Source organism: Poecilia mexicana, unplaced genomic scaffold, assembly GCF_051168715.1.
Source record: "Poecilia mexicana isolate PSO_F unplaced genomic scaffold, ASM5116871v1 scaffold_2, whole genome shotgun sequence".
Lineage (NCBI taxonomy): Eukaryota > Metazoa > Chordata > Actinopteri > Cyprinodontiformes > Poeciliidae > Poecilia > Poecilia mexicana.
Window position 1 is genome coordinate 25,182,832 of NW_028263371.1, and position 27,054 is coordinate 25,209,885.

Below are 27,054 nucleotides of genomic sequence, written 5' to 3' on the forward strand. Positions count from 1 at the left end.
CAAAGACAAGGAAGATCTTCAGTGTATTTTACTGGGATTTTATGTAATAGACCAACACAGAGTTATGAGGACGAACGCCGTTAATAAAAATGTTACAGAAACAGATAAAATGCAAATAAAGCTTAAAGTGTCTTTTCTCTTCTAGAAAACGTCACTTGTCAACATCAGTTTCGAAATGTTGCGACTCATTCCCAACTGTATTTGAGTCTGGACTTTGACTAGGCCATTCCAACACATGAAATGTAATTGGTCCACTGTAGCATTTTCTTATTTTTCTCTGTTCCAGGTTTTCTTCCATAAACTCCTCAACTTTGACGAGTCTTCTTGTCCTTGTTGAAGAAAACCGCAGCATGATGCGGCCGCCACCATGTAGGATAAGACAGGGCTACGTGAGACGGTCAAAATGTGGGATTTTTTGTACAATATTAAATGTTTTCTGAGGCATTTCTTTCTTGTTTATACCCTCCTGAAGAAGGGAAACAAATATACAGAATATTGTTAAAAATTTATTTTCACCAAATGTTTAGATGAGACAAAGTAAACATGTCAATTGAAAATTCAGTGTAGATCAATTTTAAGTTGTAAAACTAATTTTACTTTTGATTGACACCAAAGCACGTGGACTTTCTCATACATAAAGACACAAATTCACTCAAGCATAATGCAAAAATAATAAGATCTTTTTCTGGATAATCCAATAAAAAGCTGAACATGTTTTCATAAGAACATAAAAAAAATTCTGATCAATCAGAGGCAATTTTTCTGATAGTTTTTGCTTTGTATCTGTATATTAGCCTATATCAGCCAGAATTGTCTTATTTTAAATAAAACAAATCAGGTAGTCTGAGGTGAGGTCTTTGTATTTGCTGACATCTAGTGGATAAATTCTGGTAAGAGACGAGTGTGTTCATATGAATTTAAATTAGTAATTTAACATGTTTGTTATGCCCTTTAATTTTATGTTAAGAGTAATAAGGCTTTTATTTTGAAGGTCAAGCTAGGTCTAGGACAGGAAGTCGTTAAGTTTCGTTTTGTTTTTTACTGTCACACGTGAGGAGGTGAATCGGTTACAATCAGCTTTTTGTTTATGCCATCGACATCACCGTCTGTAAGTTTTCATTTAATATTTAAGAATAGATTTTATTTAGTGTCTTATTTGTTAAGAATGTGTTTTTCGTTTGAACTATTTTGTACTCATAGTAAATGCAGCTGTTTTATTTATGTTACAGTTTACTCCATGTTGTATGAGTGCTTGGGTCACCGGACTAAAGCAGAAGTAAAGAACCTGTATCCTGATTCAAGTGTTCATTCCAGTGGAGTTAAGCTTACTGCTGAATTGCGTTGTAAACACACAAGGAGAGCAGAACAGTAAAAGACGGTGCGCAGTTGGCTGAACAGCATTAAAGCAGCTACATTAACAAATATGGAGGAAGCACACCTTGAAGGAGCAAGACCAAAAGAAATGAAGTCTTTTCAAGATGGAGCGTCAGTTAAAAGCAGTAAAAGTGCTGGTTCCAGTTCAAAACGCTCAAGTACATCATCAGTTGGTGCTGCAGCAGCACGCGCTAGGGCCAAAGCCGAAGCAGCTCGTGCACGTGTTTCATTCGTCCAGAGAGAGATCAGCATTAAAGTTGACAAAGCTAGACTAGAAGCTAGTCTTGAAGCTCTCAATCTTGAAAAAGAAGCTGCAGCTGCTATTGCTCAAGCCGAAGTTTTGGAAGCGGCAGCAGATTTAGAGAACGAAGAACACCGTAGTTGGAAAAGCCTTCCCAACGTGGTCCAGACACATGAACGTGTAAGTGACTACATCAAAGATCAATCTATGCAGCTTAACCAACACAGTGAATCTGTCAATATGTCATTGATATAGGAGTATCCCATTGAAAATAACCCTCAACCACCAACCAAGGACATCAATAAAGAGGAGCATATTGTGAAAGAATGCTGGCCTCCACCGTTTCAGCCACAACGAAGTTCAGAAGCTTTTAACCCATTTCGGAGTGCTCACATCTGGACTACACCGGCTCACCTAGCAAGAGAAGATGACTTCCCAGTTCAAAGTGAGGTACAGTTTCGAGAACCAAAGTCCAATATACTTCGGCCAAATACCAAGTTAGCTTTTCCACAGTACTCTGACACTTCTCACACAAACCCGCCAGAGTCTTCAGTAATGATGAACATGGCAAAATACTTGGCACGCAAAGAGCTTGTGAGCACTGGCTTAACACACTTTGACGATCGTCCAGAGTCCTATAGAGCATGGAAATCTGCTTTTTCAAACACCATCAAAGATTTGGATCTCACTGCCAGTGAAGAGTTGGATTTAATCTCAAAATGGCTTGGTAAGGAGTCTTCTGCATATGTCAGACGCTTAAGAGCTGTTCATATTGACAACCCAAATATTGCACTAAAAATGACCTGGGAAAGGCTTGATGAATATTATGGTGCTCCAGAAGTCATAGAAAGTGCTCTTTTCAAAAAGTTGGACAACTTTCCTAAAATCACAAACAAAGATAATCGTAAGTTAAGAGAGCTCGGGGATCTGCTGATGGAGTTACTCTCAGCAAAAGAGGATGGCTACTTGCCCGGCTTGGCTTACTTGGACACAGCTCGTGGCATCAAACCCATTCTGGAAAAGTTGCCATACAACCTGCAAGAAAAATGGATCACTCAGGGGTCAAAGTATAAAGAGGATTACAAGGTTGGTTACCCACCCTTCTCCTTTTTCACCTCCTTCATTTGCTACCAAGCTAAAACAAGAAACGATCCCAGCTTCGCCCTTTCTGGAAGCAGTTCTGTGACGGAAAATCCAATCTCACGTCACAGTAATTTCAGAACCCCAGTCTTAGTGCACAAGACCAATGTCTTCTCTGGAGTGATACAAAAAGAAGTACCACTTAAAGGTGATGTGGCCAAACATTGCCCCATCCATAACAAACCTCACCCGTTAAAGAAGTGTCGTGGCTTCAGGCTAAAAACCATAGAAGAACGCAAGGCTTATATGAAGGATCAAGGAATCTGTTTTAAATGTTGCTCGTCCACTACTCATATCGCTCGTGACTGCAAAGTCACACTGAAGTGTGATGAATGCGACAGTGACAAGCACATCGCGGCTCTTCACCCTGGTCCACCTCACTGGTCCATCAAATCTGCGAGTCCTGTGATGGATGACGGCGGGGAGCCTGAAAAGGAGGACACTATGCCAGGACCAGTCGCAAGTCCTCTGTGCACTGAAGTTTGTGGCGACTGCTTCACTTCAAAATCCTGTTCAAAGACATGTCTAGTCAAGGTCTACCCACTAGAGCAACCACAACAAGCTATTAAAATGTATGCTACGATCGATGACCAGAGCAACAAATCTCTGGTCAGGTCAGAGTTTTTCAACTTATTTAAAATCAAAGCTGACTCATATCCCTACACCCTGAAGACTTGTGCTGGCTTAGTGTCAACCTCTGGCAGGAGAGCAAATGGCTACCAAATTGAGGCAGTGAATGATGGAACTAGTTTTCCACTCCCAACACTGATCGAGTGTGATGATTTACCGGACAATCGTGATGAAATACCAACCCCAGAGGCTGCTTTTCATCATCCGCATCTAAAGAGCCTGATCAGTGAAATTCCGCCATTGGACAATGATGCAAGGATTCTTCTCCTGCTTGGTAGGGACGTTCTCCGGGCTCACAAGGTGAGACAGCAGATCAATAGTCCAGGCAATGCTCCTTTTGCACAAAAGCTTGATCTCGGATGGGTGTTAATAGGTGATGTGTGTTTGGGAAAGGTCCATAAGCCAATTGTCCATAATTGTAAGACAAACATTCTAGAAGATGGAAGACCCTCACTGTTCAGACCCTGTGAGAAACGCATCCATCTCAAGCAAACGGCCAACTTCAGCCCAGTTAATGGACTATCTCACAGTTACCACACTGCTGTGGTGGATCACGACTCACTCGGCCTCACAGTCTTTAAGAGAAAAGCAGATGATAATAAGCGGGCTTTCTCCATAGAAGACAAACAGTTTCTGCAAATAATGGACAATGAGGTTTTTCAGGACGACTCCAATAGTTGGGTGGCTCCACTTCCATTCAAGTCCCCTAGGCCGCCTTTGCCTAATAATCGTGAACAAGCAATGAACCGCCTTACTTCACTTCAGCGCACATTAGAGCGTAAGCCAAAAATGAAAGACCAGTTTTTTGCCTTTATGCAAAAGATATTTGACAACAACCACGCAGAGGTAGCATCCCCACTACCAAAAGGAAAAGAGTGCTGGTACTTGTCGATGTTTGGAGTCTACCATCCAAGGAAGCCTGACCAAATCAGGGTTGTGTTTGACTCAAGTGCTCAATACAATGGCATCTCCCTAAACAACGTGCTGCTCAGTGGACCAGACTTGAATAACAGTCTATTGGGAGTCCTCATCCGTTTCAGAAGAGAACGAATAGCAGTCATGGCCGACATCGAACAGATGTTTCATTGTTTTGTTGTAAAAGAAGATCACAGAGACTACTTGCGTTTCCTTTGGTACCGAGATAATGACCCCAGTAAGGACATCACTGAATACAGGATGAGGGTTCATGTATTCGGAAACAGCCCTTCTCCAGCTGTGGCAACGTATTGTCTCAGGAGAGCTGCAATGAAGGGAGAGCAACAGTATGGGCCAGACACCAAACGCTTTGTAGAGCGAGAGTTCTACGTCGACGATGGTCTTGTTTCCACACCAACAGAAGAAGAGGCAATTTCTCTGTTACAGAAAACACAAGCATCTCTTTCAGAGTCAAACCTAAGACTTCACAAGATCACATCCAACAGCATGAAAGTCTTAGGAGCCTTTCCAGCTGAAGATCATGCTAAGGGTATTAAAGACCTCTGCTTGGATAAAGACGTAGTACCCACACAGCGAAGCCTTGGATTGAGTTGGGATGTCAAAAGCGATGTATTCACCTTCCAAGTATCCATCAGTGACAAACCATTTACCAGACGCGGTGTCCTTTCCACCATAAACAGTCTCTTCGATCCTCTCGGTTTTGTTGCTCCTGTAAGCATTCAAGGCAAGTCGTTGCTGAGGGAGCTCACCATGGATGGAACGGAATGGGACAGCCCACTTCCACGAGACAAAGCTGAGGTTTGGGAGACATGGAGAGATTCGCTACAGGAACTACAATATCTTAACATTCCTCGAGCTTATACTACTACTTGTCCCAATGCCAGTCGGAAAGAGCTATGTGTGTTTTCAGATGCTTCGACCAAAGCAATCAGTGCCGTAGTATACCTGAAGACTACAGACGAAAACGGCCAGATAGACGTGGGTTTTGTCTTTGGAAAAGCTAAACTTGCACCTCCAACTGAACCAACCATACCCAGATTAGAACTCTGTGCGGCAGTGCTAGCCGTAGAAATGGCCGAACTCATCATTCAAGAAATCGACATTGAAGTTGATGCAGTTACTTTCTACTGCGACAGCAAAGTGGTGCTGGGTTACATTCATAATCAGTCAAAACGCTTTTATGTGTACGTCCACAACAGGGTACAGAGAATCCGTCAGTCTACAGAACCAAACCAATGGAAGTATGTGCCTACAGAACATAATCCAGCTGACCATGCTTCTAGGTCAGTTCAAGCCTCAAAGCTCACCAAGATCAGCTGGCTCACAGGCCCAGCGTTCTTACGCAAACCACAGACAACCATTGAACAGCAAGAGACCTTTGAGCTCATCAATCCAGATTCTGATGTGGAAATCCGACCACAAGTGACAAGCTGTGTTACAAGTCAAACGGTCAACCAACTGGATCCTCAAAGGTTTACAAAGTTCTCTTCTTGGAAGTCTTTACAAAGAGCAGTTACAACACTCATTCATGTTAAGGATTCCTTCAAGAAGGGAAGAAGGACCACAGAATGTAGTGGTTGGCATTGGTGTCCAAAACCTTTCACCACTGATGAGTTGTCGAAGGCCACAACAGCGATTGTTTTTGCTGTGCAGCGAGCCTCCTTCTCTAAAGAGCTAGACATTCTCTCAAAGGGAGATGATATTCCCAAAGGAAGCCCACTGTCTAAGCTAAATCCGATTGCTGATTCCGAAGGCTTGCTAAGGATTGGAGGAAGGCTTCAACTTTCTGATTTAAGCGACAGAGAAAAGCACCCAGTCATTCTTTTAGGAAAACACCATGTGTCCATGTTGCTCATCAGACACTATCATGAGCAGGTTGAGCATCAAGGTCGGACATTCACTGAAGGTGCCATTCGAGCTGCTGGCATATGGTTAGTAGGAGGCAAGCATTGTATAAGTGCTGTTCTTCATGCATGTGTCATCTGCCAAAAACTTCGTAGAAACAGAGAGAAGCAGAAGATGTCAGATCTCCCGCAAGAACGACTGAGCAGTTCGCTGCCTTTCACCTACACTGGTCTGGATGTTTTCGGTCCTTGGAGTGTGACAGCTAGGCGCACAAGAGGGGGCATGGCTCAGAGCAAGTGCTGGGCTGTATTGTTCACCTGCATGAGCACACGTGCAGTCCACATCGAAGTCATCGACTCCTTAAACACTTCTTCATTCATCAACGCTTTAAGAAGATTCTTTTCAATCCGTGGTCCTTCCAAGCAGCTACACTCAGACTGTGGGACCAATTTCGTTGGTGCCTGCAGAGAGCTGGAGTTCCACAAAGTGGTAACAGATTCAGAAGTCCAAAGGTACACAAACAATCAGGGATGTACGTGGTGTTTCAATCCACCTCACTCTTCTCACATGGGGGGGGTGTGGGAACGCATGATTGGAGTCGCAAGAAGAATCTTAGACTCGATGTTGATGCGTACTCCCTCCTCCAGCTTATCTCATGAAGTCCTGTGCACCCTGATGGCAGAGGTGACAGCCATCATCAACTCAAGACCTCTAGTTTCTGTCTCCTCAGATCCAGATGTTCCACAGATACTTACCCCAACAATGCTTCTCACTCAGAAGCAGAGTGTTTTACCTCCTCCAGGAGTATTCACTGAAAAGGATCTGTATAAGCAACAGTGGCGTCAAGTTCAAAGATTGGCTGACAAATTCTGGTATCGTTGGAGACACGAATACCTTCACACCCTACAACTTCGCCACAAATGGCAAGGGTCAAGTCCCAACGTTAAAAAGGATGACGTCGTTTTGCTGAAGGATGATCGTATATGTCGCAATGATTGGCCCATGGCTCTCGTGACCGACACTTTCCCAGGCAACGATGGCAAGGTTCGCAGGATTGAGGTCAAGGTCATCAAGGATGGAACCGCTACAAAGTTTCTCAGACCTATTACAGAAGTTGTTATGCTTTTAAAGAATTAGGACTAACAAGTTTGTAAGTTTGTGTTTTAAGTACTGCTATGTGGCATCTTGACAGATACCAGGCGGGGAGTGTTATGCCCTTTAATTTTATGTTAAGAGTAATAAGGCTTTTATTTTGAAGGTCAAGCTAGGTCTAGGACAGGAAGTCGTTAAGTTTCGTTTTGTTTTTTACTGTCACACGTGAGGAGGTGAATCGGTTACAATCAGCTTTTTGTTTATGCCATCGACATCACCGTCTGTAAGTTTTCATTTAATATTTAAGAATAGATTTTATTTAGTGTCTTATTTGTTAAGAATGTGTTTTTCGTTTGAACTCTTTTGTACTCATAGTAAATGCAGCTGTTTTATTTATGTTACAGTTTACTCCATGTTGTATGAGTGCTTGGGTCACCGGAATAAAGCAGAAGTAAAGAACCTGTATCCTGATTCAAGTGTTCATTCCAGTGGAGTTAAGCTTACTGCTGAATTGCGTTGTAAACACACAAGGAGAGCAGAACAATGTTATATATAATATATATATATATATATATATTTTTTTATTCCTTTATTTAACCAGGTAAACCCCATTGAGATCTAGATCTCATTTTCAAGGGGGACCTGGGCAGAAGTCTGCAGTACACAGCAACCTGGTTACAAAACAAAATTAACAGAATAAAACAATTTAAAAACAGTGACACTGTTTAAAAGATTCTCGTTGCCTGTTTTTAAGAATCGCACAAAATAAATCCAGTCAAATCAATTCTGACATCTTGATTTCAGACTGAAGCTGATTCCAGGCTGAAGGGGCCATCACACTGAAAGCTTGCTTTCCTTTTTCAGTTCGGCAGTGTGGAACATGCAAAAGAAAAATGTTGTTGGAACGTAAAGAATGGGAATTAACAGATCTATGTAAAAGAGAGTTTAAATATGCTGGAGCCAAACCGAGTAAAGATTTATAGATCAGGATCATCAAGTGATCGTTTCTCCGTACACTTAAAGGAGGCCATTCAGCTTCTGCGTACAGTTTACAATGATGTATGAAACGTCTGCTACCAGTTACAAACCTCAAAGCACAATGATAAACAGTATTTAATGACTGAAGGCATTTAGTCGAAGCATTCATATATAAAACATCACCATAATCCAGGAGTGGTAGGAATGTTGCAGCTACCAATTTACTTCTAGCTTTAAGCGAAAAACAAGAACCATTTCGATAATAAAACCCAATCTTCATTTTCAGTGTTCGTAGCAAATTTGCTATGTGATTTTTAAAAGAAAGTTCTTTATCTAAAATGAAGCCCAAATATTTATAAGTACTGACAAACTCAATTTGTGTCCCTAAAGCAGTGGTAAGCAGTAGAGGGATGTCTGGTAGTTTTCTAGAGTTTGAAAAAGCCACTGCCTTCGTCTTATCCACATTTAGAACTAATTCCAGAGTTTGTAAGCGGGTTTGAACTACATTAAAAGCAAGCTGCAGATACTGAATTGCCTGTACAAGTGATGAAGAATAGCAGTAAATCACTAAATCATCTGCATAGAAATGATAAAAAGCATTTGACAGATTTTCACACAAGTTATTTATATAAATAGAAAATAAAAGTGGTCCAAGAACTGAGCCCTGTGGGACACCATTTAAAATCGTACGAACAGAAGAAGTGAAGCCAGCCAGTTGAACTCTCTGGGTTCTGTTTGACAGAACCCATATATATATATATATATATATATATATATATATATATAGTTAAAAAGGAAACTGTTTGCATTTTTAATGGAAAAGTAAAATAGACAGATACAGTTGATAGTATTAATATTAATGTATCGTTTTGAGAATTTTACAAATATTAAATGTCATGAAACGGGAGTTTTTGAGACATTGCAGCAGGTGTATTTTAACAGTATAACAGCACAGTTCACAACACCACTCTTCTAAGACACTAACAAATTCTGACTTTTTACTCATAAGTCAAAGAAAAATCAAACTTCAGCGTAAAAAGTCAAAATTGTGATTTGAATCTCAGATTTTTGTTTTTACTTTGTTTTTTCAATGGCGCTAATCTTCCGTAAGTAATAATTAAGTAAATATGACACCAGTTTTGATTATATCCTCAGATGTATTTCAATTTAGATTGTGTTTTGAAGGACTTTAATACACCATAAGGCCAAACTAATGTGATTTTACGCGTCATTTAACATTATTAAGACGACAGATTAAAAACAAGTGAAACTCTCCACTGCTGTCTGTGTCTAGTCAAAGTAGAGATATAATCTGTTATGTTGGATGAATTTATCTCCCAAACATCACGTTAGGCTGTGTGTGAGCATCAAACTTAAAGATTTTATGGCTCATCTTTAAACTAAAACAGAGAGAAAGATTCAGACACAGCACGACAGCTGGAGTCTGTTGTAAATCATACCAGTGTTTTGAAGGGATATGAAGTTTATATTTAAGGCTCCACATACATTTATAGTCGGCCGCAGGGTCGGTGGTTCACTTTTAATTTTTTGTGACTGAATTTCAGTCGAAAACAACATAATTTTTATCCGTGAAACCTACGTAATTAGCGACCCAATAAGCTAGCGGTTAGCCGATCATTTAAGAACAGCCGAGGGCAGCAACGCTTCAGCCGATCCAAACCACACAAGTAGTCAGTCAGATTAAGGTCCAAAACCTTCGCTTTACCGCTGTTTAAGTGGCACCGATCCACATGAAAAACCCACAGAACAAGTGGTACAAATCAATTCAATGAACTTTTTGTGATATTCAAATTTTTTGACCAGCATCTGTAGTTTGGTAAACAATTTGTTGAACAGAATGTTATTAAAAATGTTACTGCTCATTAAACAGACAGCAACCCACATTATATTAGAATAAATATGAAAACAAACATAAACCAATCAGCACATTATCCCAGTGATTCTCTGAGGTCTGAATAAGTCAATAAAATCAGATTAAAGAGCCTGATGTGACACATCGAGTCCTAAAGGTCTTTAGAAAACTTAAAGTAAAACATAAAACATGAAGTTAAAAAAGTAAAACACAAAAACAATCAGAGTTTCTGTGGGACATCCAGTTCTAAACTGGTTAAACTGGTTTCTGTGATGGAAGCTGAAGTTTCTCTGCAGTTTCCAGTAAAGCATCTTTTTATCTGTGGAGCTTTGAGGAACATTTTCCTGTCAGCAGAAGAAGAAGCAGCAGAGAAAAGAGGTTTGAAGTGTCTTTATGATTCAAAGCTGAACTGAAATGATTCCCATGTTTCCATCTCAGACCATTTCTGGTTCCAGGATGAAAATGAATCAGAGAGAAAAAAGATCAACTTTCCAGTTGAATCCAGTTCAGATCAAAACTCCATGAAGCCTCTAAATGGAGCCCAGTTTGAATCGGATCTTTATTGATCCAAAGAGACAAACAATATCAGACACTAAATGACAAACATGAGAAAATAAACAGGAGGAAAATCTTGGAGGTCAGAGGTCATCATCATGATCCAGTCAGAGTCACTTTAGACTCAAACTGCTGCAGCTTCAACCTCTGAGGATCAGCAGGACACAGAGACCCTTCTCTACTTTACAGAGGTCAGAACCTGCAGAGAGAAGAAGGATGGAGAGATCAGATCAGTGAGTGTTTCCAGCCTCTCCAGCAGCAGTCAGTGATGCAGCACATCCAGTAGATGGTTTCCAGGCTGCAGTCAGACTGATCTCAGAGCTGTGACCAAGATGAACCTGATCAGTTGTTTCCTGTTGAACTGAGAGAACAAGCAGATCTGAGATCAGATCTGCTGCTGCCGCAGTTTGATGAATGAGGACCACTGTCTCTAGACATGTTGGACGGCTGGACGCTGGAGTCCAGCTGGACATCCTGGAGACATGGACACAGCAACAATGCTCATCTTCACACCAACACAAACAGGAACACAGCAAGCTGCTGCTCCTCTGATTGGCTGATTGCTGTCTCTGTGTCCAATCAGGAAGCCTGAACCATTCTCCTCCCACTGAGAAGCTGCAGCTTTACTGGGAACACTGGAGCTTTGCTTTGATGCTAACTGGGTTTAGTTCAATGTGCTGACAGCAGCTGGACTCACTACAAACATTTACTTACCATAAAGTCTTTACAAGATCCTCCAGCTGATGAACATCTGAATCCTTCAGGTTGTTTCCTATCAGGTTCAGTTCTGTCAGATGGAGGCTGTTGGACTTCAGAGCTGAGGCCAGAAAATCACAGCTGATCTTTGACAACCTGCAGAATTGCAACCTGGATAAAGAATAAAAGATGAGGTGAAGCCAACAGGATGCAGGTGAACCAGTCCAACAGAACCAGTTAAAGATTCTCATGAATATTAAAGCCAACAAGCTGCTGCTTCAATAAAGACCTGCTGACTTCAGAACCAGAACCAGAACCTGGTACTGGGTCATGTTGTGTTGGAGGATTTTAGTCAGTAAAATCATTTCAGGTTCTGATCAAAGTGTTGAAGCATCAATAATTGATTATTGATTTGTTCCTGTCAGATTCCAGGAATCCACTTTTCTAGACTGGGTTGAATGACCTTTGACCTGCTTGACATGAGGGAGATTTCTACACACTGGGGGTCCGAATGCTGTCCTGTTCTGACCTCAGGTCAGCAGGTCCAACTCAGTTACACAGAGGGACTAAATTAAACTCTGGATCCAGGAACAAACTCAGAAAATATTTATTAGAACAGAAGATATGAACTTTGATTAATGATCAATTATAGATAATTATTCACTGAAATATCAATAATTATATAATTATAAACCTCAATGTTTCCAGTCTGCAGCCTTCAGTCTGTAGAAAACCACAGAGCTCCTTCACTCCAGAATCTCCCAGGTTGGTGAAGCTCAGCTCCAGTCCTGTCAGGTGGGTCGGTTTGGACTTCAGAGCTGAGAACAGAGACGTCCAGCTGGTCTCTGACAAACTGCAGCTCAATCTGAATAAAGAATAAAAGATGAGCTGAAGCCAACAGGATGCAGTTAAAACTGAAATATGAACAAATAAATAATAAAATGTAGAAAATTAATTTCCCTGAATGTAAAAGAAACATGATGAACTGATTCTAACATCTGATCCAGTCAAACTGGTTTAAAGAGTCCAAACCAGCAGAACCAGAACATTTTATCAACAAAGAAACTCAAAGTTTTCTATGAGCAGCAGCCTGGATGAGGTGAGCTATTTCTGCTGGTTCCTGATCATCAGCTGGAGACCCGACTTGGTAACCGGATCAGAACCACTCAGTTTATTCATGAATGGCCTTGGGTTCTTAAAGCTGCTGAAAGCCAATGGAGGCCATTATTTCCTAAGGAGACGTGACCTGATGAAGCTTCATCACAGAGACGAGGCTCCAACCGACTGACAGCTGTCAGACTGAAGAGGACGGTTCCTCTCTGACCCGGCCCAACAGAACCACAGCTTCAGGACAAAGTGAGGAACCTGCTGCTGCTGCAAACCTCACTGTCATTCAGCTCATCTAGATTTGCTTTTCTACAATCAGTCACTTCTTAGATGTTTCATTAATGATGATTTGAACTGGTCAGTGTTTGTGGCTCGACTGGAGGAAAACATTTCATTCTGGATGTAAAGATGAGAATCAGAAATAAAACAATCTGAATCTTTACCAACCAAACTGAAACATCTCCATTATTAATTAACTTCATTTGAATTATTTTACTCATTTTGTTCATCAGTCAGAAACATTTTAAAAACTGAAAAACAAAGTTCAATAATCTCAAAGCCTGAAATAAGAAAATAATTAATTTATAAGGTAAAATGTTTTAGAGATTTTAATCTGACATTTAAAAAGGTTGTTTTAAAATATTACAATTAAATTATTAATTAAACTAAGGATTAAAGTATCAATAAATGATTTTATTGTATAAACAGAGAAAACAAACCCCAGAATCTTCACTTTACTGACTGAACTCTCCAGGATCTCAAGCAGATTCTTCATATCAGAGTCTCCACCTTTAAATATGTAGATTCGATTTATTTCCAGTTCAGTCAGATCTGGGTTGGACTTCAGAGCTGAAGCCAAAACTTCACATTCAGCCTCTTGGATCCAACAGCCACCAAGTCTGAGATGAGAGAAGAAATAAATTCAGTTCTAATGAAATCAATCTGGATCATAAACAGACTAAAATATGATAACAGTGATGTCATCATGATGTCATCATCTGATCAACATCTGATCTTCAGTTTACTGAGTTTGACCCGACAGAGAGTCTGTGCAGTTCCTGACTAAAGTCCAGGTTCTGGTTCTGGTTCTGGTCCAGGCTTCATGTCCTCAGACCTTCAGCTCAGTCAGATGTTGAAGATCTTCTATCATCTGTGAAGGAAAGTTCAGTTTCTCTGCAGCATCAGAGCCTCAAAGGAGCTGCAGCAGCTGATGAAGAGGCTGACTGAGCTGAATGAAGGAAACTACTGGAGATGATGGAGAGGAGGAGGAACTGCTCACAGCTCTGACAAGTCACACTGACTTGGACTAGACCGTTTGGGTCCTTGAGATCTTCCACCAAGCAGGAAGTGAGTTAGAAATGAAGTGAGCAGAGCAGGAAGTCCAGCCTGCTGTGGACCTCTGGCATCTCTGGGTTTGTTTAGCCCATATCTGCTGCTGCAGCATCTAGAATCCTCCTCATCATTAATAATAGTAGTATATTCTATAGAAACGTGGCTCCCAGCAGCAGATTATTAAATGCTGCCACAGAGGAAACTGGGAGCAGACCAGACACATGATGCTCCCAGTTGTGTCTCCGTTCATCTGCTGGATTTGATGCTTTAACAAAGTAGAAAGTGGACAGTCGTCAACCTGCTTCAGCTAAAAGCTGCAGATTGTTCTGGTCGTCCTGCAGAGCAGCAGCAGAACCGGTGCTGCTGCTCCTTCAGGTCTGGACCGTCCTCTGTTGGTCTGAGAGGAACTGGGACAAACTGGTTGGAAGAGGGACACGTGTCTCTGCAGTGGTCTGTCCATCGTCTTAGAGGAACAAAGGTTTGGATGTCAGAAGAAATTGTTGCTAAACTCCTAAAGAGCTGAAGAGCAAAACCCCTGGAGGAGACGGAGCGTTTGGGTCCAGCAGCATCTTCATGGTGAAGCAGTGAAAGTTCTCCAGAACTAAAGAGGCTGGGATGTCTAAAGAGCTGAAGCTCATGTCTCTGCAGGTCTTCATGGAGGACAGCTAACAGCTTCAACAAAGGCTGCAGATGAAGAGTTGATGAGGAAAATGGTTCCAGCTCTGGAAGCAGAGTTCTCAGAGCTTTGGGAGGATCTGACAGAAACTAGGACTTTTTCTGGAACCAGACAACAATCACCACATTTTGGTCTCAGTTACAAACTCAGAGGAAACTAGTGGAGGAGGAAGAGGTGAGGATGATGACGGGATGAAGAAGATCAACACTGTTCACAAAGTTTATAATTAATGCAATGGTTTATTTTAATGGTTCAAATTTCCATCAAACCTAAACAATTATTTTATAAAAACAGTCAAAGATCCTAAAAGGTGAATTATGGAGCAGCAGCTCAACGAGTGAAGAGATTTTAAAGTTTAAAAAGTCTCTCTGGCTGATTGGATCTGAGAGGAAATAGACATTTTCTAGAGTTCAGGGTTTTCTATTCATTTCAACCTGAAAACTGATAAAAAGTTAAATATTTTTAAATGATCAAAATGTATAAAAACCAGAAGCTGCAGCTGTCCTGGATGAACTGAATGTTTAGATGTTTGAATGGCTGAAATCATCCAGAGGATGAAGGAAGTAGTTAAAGGCCAAAAACATCCAGAATCAACTTGAAGAAAGAAGAAGAAACAGGAGGACAATAGTGCTGAATCAGCATTCACACAATGAAAACATCTGGACTCACCGAGCCTTTCTGCAGTTCCTCACAGCTGGAACCAGTCTCCGTCGTCCACCTGATGATGTGTTGTACTTCTCCAGGTCCAACTCATCCAGAACCTCTGACATCTGCAGCATGAAGGCCAGAGCTGAACAGTCGGTCTCTGAGAGCTCCTTCCCTGAATCCAGCAGCCGTTGGATCTCCTGATAAAATGAGACGTCATTCATCTCCATCAGACAGTAGAAGATGTTGATGCTTCTGTCAGCAGAGATTCTATCAGTGTTCATCTCCTTCAGGTTGGTGATGATTCTCTGGATGGTTTCTGGACGGTTCTCTGTCTGACCCAGTAGATCTTCTAAGAGTCTCTGGTTGGACTCCACAGTGAGACCATGAAGGAAGCGGACAAACAGGTCCAGGTGGCCATTTTCACTGCTGAGGGATTTCTCCATGACTTTCTTCATGAACTCATCTAGAGATGTTTTGTTGTATTTTTTTCCCAGGAACGTCTTGATGACCTCTGACCTCCTGCTGGTGAAGCAGTGGAGCATGTAGACGGCAGCCAGAAACTCCTGGACGCTCAGATGAACAAAGGAGTAGATAGAGATGTTGCCCAGCCCAGTCTCCTTTTTAAACATCTGAGTGAAAACTCCTGAGAACAACGCAGCATCTTTGATGTTGATGCCGCACCGTTCGAGGTCTTTGTCATAGAAGATCAGGTTTCCCTCCAGCAGCTGATCAAAAGCCAGTCTTCCTAGAGACTCAATCAGCTTCTTGTTCTCTGGATCTTCTTCAGGTTTTCCTCTGTACTTTTCCTCCTTGATTTTGTTCTGAAGCAACAAGAACTTGATGTACATCTCAGTCAGGGTCTTGGGCAGCTCTCCTTCCTCTCTGGTCTCCATCATTTCCTCCAGAACTTTAGCAGTGATCCAGCAGAAAACTGGGATGTGACACATGATGTGGAGACTTTTTGATTTCTGGATGTGTGAGATGATCCTGCAGGCCTTCTCCTCATCATCTCTGAATCTCTTCCTGAAGTACTCCTCCTTCTGGGGGTCAGTGAACCCTCTGACCTCTGTTACCATGCCAACGCACTCAGCAGGGATCTGATTGGCTGCTGCTGGTCGTGTGGTTATCCAGAGGAGAGCAGAGGGAAGCAGTTTCCCCCTGATGAGGTTTGTCAGCAGAACATCCATTGAGCTGGACTTTGTAACATCAGTCAGGATCAGATTATCATCAAAGTCCAGAGGAAGTCGACTTTCATCCAGACCATCAAAGATGAACAGAACCTGAAACTTTTTAAAGCTGCGGATTCCTGCGTCTTTAATATCTTCAAAGAAGTGATGAATCAGTTCCACCAAACTGAACTTGTCTTCTTTCAGTACATTCAGCTCTCTGAAAGTTAATGGAAATATAAACTGGATGTTCTGGTTGGTTTTGCCTTCAGCCCAGTCCAGAGTGAACTTCTGTGTTAACAGTGTTTTCCCAATGCCAGCCACTCCCATGGTCATCACTGTTCTGATTGGTTGATCTCTTCCAGGTTTAAAGATGTCTTCTCTTCTGATTGTTTCTTGTTTCCTGGATGCTGTTTCAATCCGTCTGACCTCATGTTCCTGGTTGACCTCTCTAGTTAACCCCTCTGTGATGTGGAGCTCTGTGTAGATCTGGTTCAGAAACGTTTGATTTCCAGGTTCAGCGACGCCTTCAGAGAGACTCTGGAACTTCTTCTTCAAGTTTAACTTGAGTTTCCGTTGACATTTTCCATCTTGAGTCCCTGCATGGAGACAAAACACTGTAAGGTCTGGACAGGCCACTGTAGCTGGGGAGAGTGACCAATGAAAACAGCAAACTGGGACACAATATTATGCAGCACTGGGTCAAGCCAGGGAACTGTTCTCTCCACTGTCCTGTTTACTCTTTACAAACCGAACTTCCAGTAGAAATCCAGGTTCTGCCCTAAGCAGAAGGATTCAGAAAACACTTTGATAGTTGGATGTTTAGGGATAAACAGGAAAAACTGTATAAAAACCTTAGCAAGAACTTTTTTAACATGATCTGCATCAAATGCCTGCAGCTCAGTCCAACAAGGAGACCTTCTAGCCACCTCTTCTGTTCGGATGCATGTAGATGGACGGTAGACAGTCGGAGAGTTCATGTCATGCAGATCAGCAGCAGTTTATCATTTACTGGCCCTCAATGTTGGCGCTGCTGCATCACAGGGTGAATTTGGTAGCTGTCTGTGTGTTTCTGAAGGTTCTTCATCTGCAGCTGAATGGAACATTTTTATGTACTGGGTGCAGGAATTAAAACTAAAATGGGTTTTTATCTTGTGCATTGCTGCTATGTTTGTTTTTTACAGTATTTTACGGTAAATATAAAGTTCCCAAAGTTTATATTTCATGAGCAGCAACCAGTCACCACAGGTGATGTTTAAATTAAAAAGCTGCTGAATCCAGAACGTCATTGAGATCATGTGACTGTTTGATGAAGATTTTCTGTATTTGTTCGTTTCTCTTGTTTGATTTCAGTTGAATTCATTTTCTCATGTAATCATGTTTTAATTATTCAACATAACAGCAGAATTGTTGTAGAAATCCTCTTACTGCTCTGCAGACGGTCAGCCAGCTCCTCCTGCTTCATCTTCCTCAGGAAGTTCAGGGTGATCTTCATCACCGCCTCTCTGCTGCTCCTCCTCTGCTCTTCATCCTCACCCCTCATCACCTCCTCATCCTCACTCTGACCCTCTGAGCATTCTGGGTCATCTGGACTCAGAACCTTTTGGATCTTTTTCAGCTCGTTCTTCACGAATGTGACAATGTTTTCCTCCAGCAGCTGGAACAGAATGAGAAGATATCAGACTAGATCTGAACATCAGGTCCATGTTGGACAGACTGACAGTCCTCTGGTCTACAGACTGAACAGAACCGATGTACAGACCATAAATATGGAGTCCAGCTGGACAGACGGATCAGTGGGAACCTCTGAGCTCTGCAGATCCTCTCTGTGGAGGAACCAGGACAAATGAACCAGAATCTGTCTGTCCACACAGAGACAAACTGAGATGAAGCTTCTCTGCAGATTGGAGGCAGAATTAGCTTTGCATAGTTCTTTAGTTTTCTAAACCTTAAAACCGGCAGCACAGGTTCCATCGGTGTTTAACTAGGAACACTGAGATATTTTAGGATCTGTTTTCTGATGATTGGGACTGAAACGCTGAGAGAAAGACAGCAGCAAAAGTCTGTTTGGTTCAGGTTTAAATATCCAGAACAGAATAAAACATCCACCTTCTTTATGCAGAAACAATTAAATTAGCTCTGATTTTAGAATTCAGACCAAAATTATTCAAGCCCTGGCAGATTTAATTTTTAATAAAATCAGTAAATTTAAAAGGAAACAATCATGTAATTCATACTTTTCTCCATAATCAGAGAATTACAGGAATCAACTGTTTTAATCTTGGAGCTCCACTAATGTTTATCCACAGATTATCAACATTGTATCTGCATTTCTTTAGATAAATTCATAAAATACTCCAACAGGTGGTTTCCACAGAGCTGAAATCTAAGATGGCAGCAGCTGATGCAGCTCTTAGATCATTACATGTTTTCTCCCTGTTTTATTTTTACTTTTTATTTTCAATAACTTTCTACATCAACATGTACACATGTCCTCCCTTGTCGCTTCTCACACTTCACATCTTAACATCTTCATTGATGGAAGAGACGGTCAGACAGTTACATTTCCACCTTCGTCCCATTAAGAGAAATCCCTCCTCATCAACAACATCCATGGATTTATACATCAGAATAACTGCTGTGAAATGAACTGGAGAGATGCTGAAAATACAAACTCAAGTAATAAAGGTTCACAATAATGATAATACAAAATAAAATCAAAAAGTACACGAACCAAAACAAAAGAAAAAAATTAAATAGAGGTGTCAAGGTTACAGTATGAATTTAGTTATAGGTCTAAATCTTAAGTTGTCGTCTTGATGTTGTTTTTTTCCATATATAGACTTTTTAATCCCATCTCTCCACTGTGTAAAACTGGGAGGTTGTGGCCTGAACCAAGCAGAAGTTATACACTTTTTACAATCATAAGCAGAAATCTGATCAAGTATTTATTGTCTTTGTCAATCATGTCTGAGGGCATTATTCCTAAAATAGAAACAGATATATCCAGAACTAAATGAGTGTTCAAAATACTTTTAATATCTGAACATTTTTCCAAAACTCCACCACCTTCGGGCGATCCCAACATATATGAGGAAAATCCTCCACTTTTCCACAATTTATCCAACAAAGCCGGGATGTTTCACCATATTTAGATGTGATAATTGACATGACTCCGACTCTCCTCCATGAGAGTTAAAGAAACGCATCTTAACTTTCCAATCAAACTCCCTCCACGTCGGCTGTTAGTTAATTTGTGTCCAGAGCTAAATGTTTCTTCCCAATCCTCGTCTGATATTATTATATTAGCCTCCAATTCCCATTTCTCCTTCATTTCCTTGTTAACACTGGATTCATACTGCAGGCTTTTGGATAATTTTGAGATGAGGCCTTTTTTTGATTCACCTTTTGCTGTTGATAATAGGATTTCTTCAGTCTTGGTCAAATCTGCTGAAATTTTCTGCCAGTCACTGTGATTCTGGAGATGAAGACTAAGTTGCAGAAATCTATAAAAATCAGTTTTTGTAGATTAATTTCCCTTTGAATTTGTTCAAAATATTTCATTGCTGTCCCTTTAAAGAGCTGTGCTATAAATACCAGTCCTCCTTTTGTCCATCTCTCAAACCCTGCATCCATAGAAGCTGGAATAAAATCTGGAATCTTGGCTATTTTTTCCATTTTTGATAAAGAGTCAGAAAAATTTTATTTATTTTTATTCTTGACCAAATATTAATTGTTTCCTTAACCCAGTAATTTTTAATTTTGAGATTTCTTTGAACCATCTTTGTATCCAGGGAGAGTTTTGGCAGGTTCTTTGCTCCATATCTGCCCATATTGTCTCTTGATCCTTTGCTAACTGTAGAGCTATGGCTCTCAGTTGAACAGCCCAATAATAGTACTTTAATTCAGGTAAACCTAACCCTCCGTTACTCTTTGAGGACTGAATTATTTTGAGTTTAATTCTTACTTTTTTATTTTGCCATACAAACCTTGATATTTTTTTATCCGTCTCTTTGAAAACGGAGTTGGGAATGAAAACTGGGAGTGATTGAAATACAAACAGTTTCTTGGCAAGATATTCATTCTGATTGTTTCCACTCTCCCCCTGAGGGTTAGTTTAGGATCTCCCATCTTTCTAGGTCTTTTATAATTTCCTTCCTCAGCTTCTCATAGTTTGCTTTGAATAACTGTGAAATTTGAGGTGTGATAATTATACCCAAGAATCTAAATCCTTTATTGGTCCATTTGAACTTTACTTTTTCTTTTAGCTGTGTTGTTCATTCACCTGATAGCATCATTGCTACCGACTTACTTTCGTTAGTCGTACATCCAGAAATATTCCCGAACTCTTTAAGGCTTTTTAGTAGAGCTGGCCCTGATCGGAGTGGTTCTGTTAAAAGTACTAATAGATCATCAGCAAACAGTGATACTTCATGTTCCACCCCTCCTTCATCTCTTATTCCCTGGATTTGTTTATTCTGTCTTATTGTTTCTGCCATTGGTTCAATATTAGCCGTGAATAGTAGAGGACTTAGACAGTCCCCCTGTCTGTCTTGAGATCAAAACATTCTGATCAATAACCATTAATTCAAATTCAGGATTTTGGATTTTATAAATTATTTTTACCCATTTGACAAATTGCTCTGAAAATCCAAATCCTAACAGTGTCTGGTATAGAAAACTCATTTTAACCCTGTCAAAAGCCTTTTTGGCATTAAAACTAATCAGGAGGGAGGGTTGAGATTTAAATGTTGTTTATGACATCACATTTAATGTTCTTCTAATGTTGTTTGCTCCCTGCCTGCCCAGAATAAATCCCGTTTGGTCGAGTTGATCAACTTAGCTACATGTTCTTGTTTTCTTTCTGCCATTATACTTGTTAGTATTTTTAAGTCGTTGCATAATAAACTCAGGGGTCTGTATCCTTTGCACAGAGTTGGGTCTTTACCCTCTTACAGATTACAGATATAACGGCTTCAGACCATGTTTTAGGGGGTCCCCCACCGTTAGTGTAGAGTTAAACACCTTACATAATCCTGCTGTTAGTTCTTCTCTAAATGTTTAGTAAAACTCCCTGGCAGTCCGTCTGTCCTCAGGATTTGTTGGTTTGAGTTTTTTAATAAGGTTCAGATTTTCCTGTGGATTTATAGGTCGGGTCGTTTCCAGCATCTCTTCTTCTGACAAAGTTGGGAGGTTCATTCTTCTGAGAAAAGAGGATGTTTCATCGTCCTGAGTATTTCTGTCCGAGTCGTTGTATAGTTTTTATAACAGTCTGCGATGCTTCAGCTGTTTCTTTGGGTTGTTTTACTCTGCATAGTTGAGGGTGTTTTATTTACTTGGCCTTTCCTAAGTTGAAATGCCAAGAGGCGACTCGCCCTGTTGCCCGTTTCATAATATCTTTGATTTGTAAAGCGTAGAGAACCTTCAGCTTTGACACTTAGCATCTCCTCTAGTTTATCTTTTGCCTTTTTAATGTCTCCCTTTATGTTTTTAGTTTCTTCTCCCTTTCCAGTTTGATCGTATTTTCCAAATCCCTTTGTTCTTTCATTCTGGCTTTTCTCTTTCTGGATGATATTTCTATTATTTTCCCTCTTATTGCTGCTTTTCCTCCTTCCCATAATATTGTTGGTGAAACTTCCTCATTATCATTTATTTCAAAGTTTTCCTTAAGTGACTCTTTGATTTCTTTGACAATATTTTCATTAGACATCATTGATACATTCATTCTCCAATATCAGAAACAAGGTTCCTTATTTATACTTAAAGTTAACATTATAGGTGCATGGCCACTTATAGTTATATTTTCTATGTTACATTTTAATACCTTATGTATATGTGGCTGAGATTTGTATAGATAATCTATTCCAGAGTAGCTTTTGTGTGGATCTGAGTAAAATGTGTCGTCTCTCTTCTTGGGGTTGATATTTCTCCAAGCATCAATCAGACCAAACTCTTTAGTAATATTATTTAGCATTCTGGATGTCGTTGTCTGTGGCCCATAATCAGATTGGAATCTAACTAATATATTAATTTAAACCGTATTAAAGTCTCCCCCCATCAGTTTCATTCCTTTTGCGTCATCAGTTATTATTCTGACTATTAGTTTCAGGAAACTGTCCTTCTCCTCATAAACATTTATTACTGAAATTGTCATATCTCTGATTCGTCCTACAATCATTATTTATCTTCCATCTTTATCCTTTTCCTCTTTTTCAACTTCAAATAAAATCCCTTTTTTCAGTAAAATTGCTGCCCCTCCTTTTTCCAGATGAAGCAGAAAATGTCTGACCTGTCCTCTCCCTTCTCATTTTTTGTGTTCGTTCTCCATCAGGTGTAATAAAGCTACTGAGCATCACTGAGCCGATGCTGGGTAACCAACCACAGCCAACATTCAGTGAATCTTTAAGATCCTTCATCCTGCCTGATGTCTCACTGAGCACTGAAGCAAAGAGACGGTAGAAAACAGGAGGTAAGAAAAACTTTTGAAGCTTTTGAGTTTAAAAACCTTCTGCTTTAGTCTGTCTGTTATCACTGTTTGAAAGAAAACAGTTTTTATGTTCATTTAGGTCCAAATTAGCTTAAGATGCAAAACTGCATGATCACAATCCAAGTAGATAAATGTTATGTTGTTGGTTAAATCTTGGATTTAACAAGAAAATAAAAAGTTTATGAAGAAACTTTTTAATTTCAAGGTTTTAGGGTTGAGTTTTGTTGTGGAGTTGGACAAAGTTTATCCCATCAATCAATCACTAATCATCAATGTTAATAAATATCATGGAGCAGAAAATGGACGCATAATAAAGCCTCCTTTACTTTCTGCCTGTCTCCTCGTGTATCCATGCCTAGAACCAGTCCTGCTCTGCAGAGTCACATGAACCAGATAGAAACTGGTTTCTTACTCTGGTTCTGATGGTCCGGGTTCAGGACTGAAGTTTGGAGGTCTTCGTTTGGACCGGTCACTCCTCATGGAGGGACAGCTGGATCCTGGAGGTTCTGCTTTCCGTTTGAGGTTCTGACCTCTGAAACACAAACATGTTGTTATTCAGATCAATCAGTGAGAAACTGAGATAAAAACCAGAGAAGAAGCTCTGAACACAAACTGCTGCAGGTCTGAAGCTCCAGAGTGAAACATTCAGACTGATCTGTTGGGTCAAACTGAACCTTCAAGTTTATTTGTTCAGTTCAGCAGCAAGGCAGTTCAAGGCGCTTTGCATAATAAAGACAGAAAGCTATAAAGAAAACACCAGGCATTCAACAACTGAACAGACATTATATTTGATGAGAGCATCAGCAAAATCATAACCATCAAATATGTTGGTCACTGTTTCATTTATAATCAAAGAAACTAAAATCAGATGGTTTTTAGTCTCAAGTTAAAGAAATTCAGTGTTTCGACTCTTATTCAGTTTTCTGGAAGTTTAAACTTTGACAAACTCACCTGGTTAATCTTCTTGTAAAAATCAGTTTAGTGACGTGATTGAGACGAGAGACTAGTGAAGGAAAAGTTACTACAGAGTAAAGAGTCAACTAGTTGCTGCAACATCCAGTTCAGAGACAATCTGAGTCGTTGCTCCTCACATTGTTGCTGGTTTTTGTTTTCATTTTCATCATTTTTCATTCAAACTGATTTACTGACCAACATCCTTCATGTTTAACTTTAATGGAAGGAAATTAAGTTACTTTTTATCAAACACTGAAGATCAGCCATTTAATATCATCTATATTTTATCTCTATAGATCCACATGAATCAGATAGAAACTGGTTTCTTACTTTCTGTCTGAGGGTCCAGGTTCAGTCCTGAAGGGTATACCTTCATCTTTGGACCGGTCACTCCTCACAGATGGACTGATGGGTCCTTCAGGTTTTGCTCTGTCCTTCTTTAGATCCTGATCTTCCATCTTCTGGACTTCAGTCAGCCTGAGAAAGGAACCAGAACCAGTCAGTCCAGTGGTCCAGTAAGTGTCCTGTGAAGCAGAAGCTGTTCCCATCAGGAGTTCAGAGGATCAGAGTGAATCAGATGAATGAACAAGTGAACATTTCCTATGAACTAGTGAACTTGTTTAGCTCCCACAGTGGACCTGAACGCATCATGACTCTATTGTAGCTCCGTATGGAGGGAGTCAGTGTGCAGAAGGTTCTGAGGGAGCAGCAGCTCAGGTCGGGTCCACAGCTCTCCTCCAGACAGAACCGGGTCCAGCTGGGATCTCAGCAACATGTCAGCCTCTGTGGTCATGTGAGCAGCTCAGCAGTATTTCCTCTCAGCTAAAGCTGCTTTCAGGGACCACAGCATCCAGCTGAGGTACCAGCTGGACCCACTGCAAGGAATCATGGGTAATCAGCTGCTTCAATGAGGGGATGAAGCCCCCAAACACTCAGAGAGGCCTGATTCTTTCTGCTGCAAGGAGCAACAAGAGGTGAAAATTAAAAAAGACAAAAGTCAGTGAAGAGGAAGAGAGGAAATCTGTGGACTGGTTATAGCCGGTTCTGATCCAGACAAGAGAAACATCAGGTTCTGATGAACCCAGACTGATGAGGGACGGAGTGATGTGATTCACTTTCTGCTGACTTCAACAAGCAGAGAAACTAGTTTAAAACTGTTTTTGTTCTGATTTTTAGGTTAAAAAGCCAGGAGATTCAGAGTCCCTACAACAAGAACACTGATGTACTGTAAAAAAGTTACATTAGGTCAGAGGTTCCCAAACTGTGGGGCGCGCCCCCTAGGGGGGGCGCCGTGTCATTGCAGGGGGGGCGCGGGAAGCCGTCTGGATGAAAAAAACAAAACAAAACATGAACAGTATGCGCTGCGTTTTTACCTTAGAATGGCCAACTCTGTTATTCCTATGTCAATGTGATACAGTAGAGGCTTCCACACTTCCCATATTTGTGTCCTCTGTCACTTTTATCAGCAGTTAAAACTGTTTAATCCATTAACATGTTGTAACCTGTTTTTCCGAGCCGCCTTTAAACGAAACATGAGCGCTACGACGCTCGCGCTGGGTTTACACCTGTGAAGGAGACCTGCTGCTGCTGTGCGGAGCTACGTAGGTTTGTGTTAGAATCACGGCAGCAAACTAGCAAAACGCAAAGAACTTTCACAGTTTTTCCCTCCAAACTAACCGAGTGAGTTGAGTAAAGCTGCTGGATGCAGGTAATGTTAGCTAAAAGATGACTAGCTAATATCAATACAGAACCTTAAGCTTAACAAGTACCTTGTAGGCTACCGATGTTGGCGTCTATTTTCAGCTACGTACATTCATTCCCCCCCAGCACGCGTCGTTTCAACCAGACAGCCATTTGTAATCCATAGGGTGGGCGCAGCAAATGTTTGGAAACCACTGGGGGGCGCAGAAGAAAAAGTTTGGGAACCACTGCATTAGGTTAACTTTTTTAGTTTATTTAGGTTAGATTGAGAAGGTCGTTGCTGCACACTCCACTCCAACAGATCAGATTTAGATGCAGCTGTTATGGTGGACCACTTTATTTCTAAAGCACTTCAAATAAAACATAGCAGCTGAACAAAGGGTTGCAGGAAAATGAAAACAAATGATAAAATATAAGAAAAATAGAAATCACACATCAGAAATACAGTGAAGTACGAGTGCAGCTTTAAGACAGAAATGTTAGCTCACTCAGGGTTAAAACACAGAGAAATAAATGTGTTTTAAGTGAGTTTTTAAAAGTTGTATCATAGAGTTGATCATTCACCAGGTTAACTCCGCAGTTACTGAGCTGTGTGTTTATGGTTTGTGTATTATTTCTCTCATAATGTATCCTCACTTAGAATCACTTTATAAGCAGCAACGTCTCACAATAAAACATTTCATTTAATCTAATTCCTTCCTAGATCAGGCCTTTAATAAAGTAAACAGAGCGCTGCTGTGGGGACCACACCCTATGAGAGCCGAGGGACCCAGGCCGACGTGGCCGAGGCTCCGGGAAGCCTCGGAGGATTTATCGGTCAGAAAGACTCCAGACAGCCGAGAGAGACACGGAGGGACCCGGAGCGGCAACACTTACCTCTGTTAACAAGTCAACATGTTATTTCCACCCTCCGCTCAAAATGGAGAAAAATATCAAAGTTAGTTTCAGTTTCTTGTGTTTTCTTCAGCGTCCAGAATCAAAGTTTGATTCATTTGAATAAATATTAACAGTTCAGTTTGAGTTTACAAAGTGAAATAAAACTAGAATAAAGATAGAAAACTTTCATTATTTCTGTTTTGCTGTTATTGAAGAAGATTTGGAGCTGAGCAGCTTTTTGTTCTGCAGAAAACCAGCAGAACAAACGAGTTTAACAGGTTTTTGAGGGTGGATTATGAGCGCTCACTGCCCTCTGGTGGTGAACTATCGTAACTACAGATATTCCACTACATACTAACCAGGTCATTTGTTTAACTTAATTTGTTCTCATTTTCACCTTTATCAGGTCAAGTAAAATCAGCTTAAATGAATGTTGTTAAAGAGCCACCGCAGGGTTAATAAATGGAAAAGAAAATTAAACTTACTTAGTTAAAAATCCTCACAAAAAGATTAACTGTCTGTAACTTTAAGAATCAAGCCTGAAAAAATATATAAACTATAAAAATGTGTAATTAAATCCAACCTGCTGAGATCAGAGCATTGAGCAGGATGAAAATACCTAATGGAAAAAAAATTAAATATAAAAGTTAAAGTTTAAAATGTTACTATTTAATATTACTTATTTAACTGCAATCTGTTGTATAACTGAATTCATCTGTGAATAAATGTATTACATGTACAACAATA

The 27,054-nt window shown here is 40.5% G+C and overlaps 1 protein-coding gene across 2 annotated transcripts; it reads right to left on the bottom strand.

The window, feature by feature from the left end:
* Positions 1-929: 929 nt before the first annotated feature.
* LOC148160728 (NLR family CARD domain-containing protein 3-like) lies at positions 930-27,054 on the bottom strand. Of its 2 annotated transcripts, none has more exons than XM_088013146.1 (10): positions 26,308-27,054; positions 24,061-24,207; positions 23,189-23,308; positions 18,052-18,115; positions 17,721-17,946; positions 15,145-16,888; positions 13,187-13,366; positions 12,055-12,225; positions 11,379-11,531; positions 930-10,863 (listed from the first exon to the last, which is right to left on the bottom strand). In XM_088013146.1, the coding sequence occupies exons 2-10, from the start codon at positions 24,186-24,188 to the stop codon at positions 10,857-10,859; spliced, it is 2,793 nt and encodes a 930-aa protein (XP_087869272.1). In that variant the 5' UTR covers positions 24,189-24,207; positions 26,308-27,054; the 3' UTR covers positions 930-10,856. The 2 variants fall into 2 exon arrangements, with proteins under 2 accessions (XP_087869272.1, XP_087869271.1); XM_088013145.1 differs by having other exon boundaries at positions 17,718-17,946.

Coding starts and splice junctions, on each gene's coding strand:
- LOC148160728 (XM_088013145.1), bottom strand. CDS start 24,188: ATGGAAGATCAGGATCTAAAGAAGGACAGAGCAAAACCTGAAGGACCC. Junction 23,309..24,060: donor CCTGGACCCTCAGACAGAAA/GTAAGAAACCAG, acceptor TTTGTGTTTCAG/AGGTCAGAACCTCAAACGGA. Junction 12,226..13,186: donor AGTAAAGTGAAGATTCTGGG/GTTTGTTTTCTC, acceptor TTCTTTATTCAG/ATTGAGCTGCAGTTTGTCAG.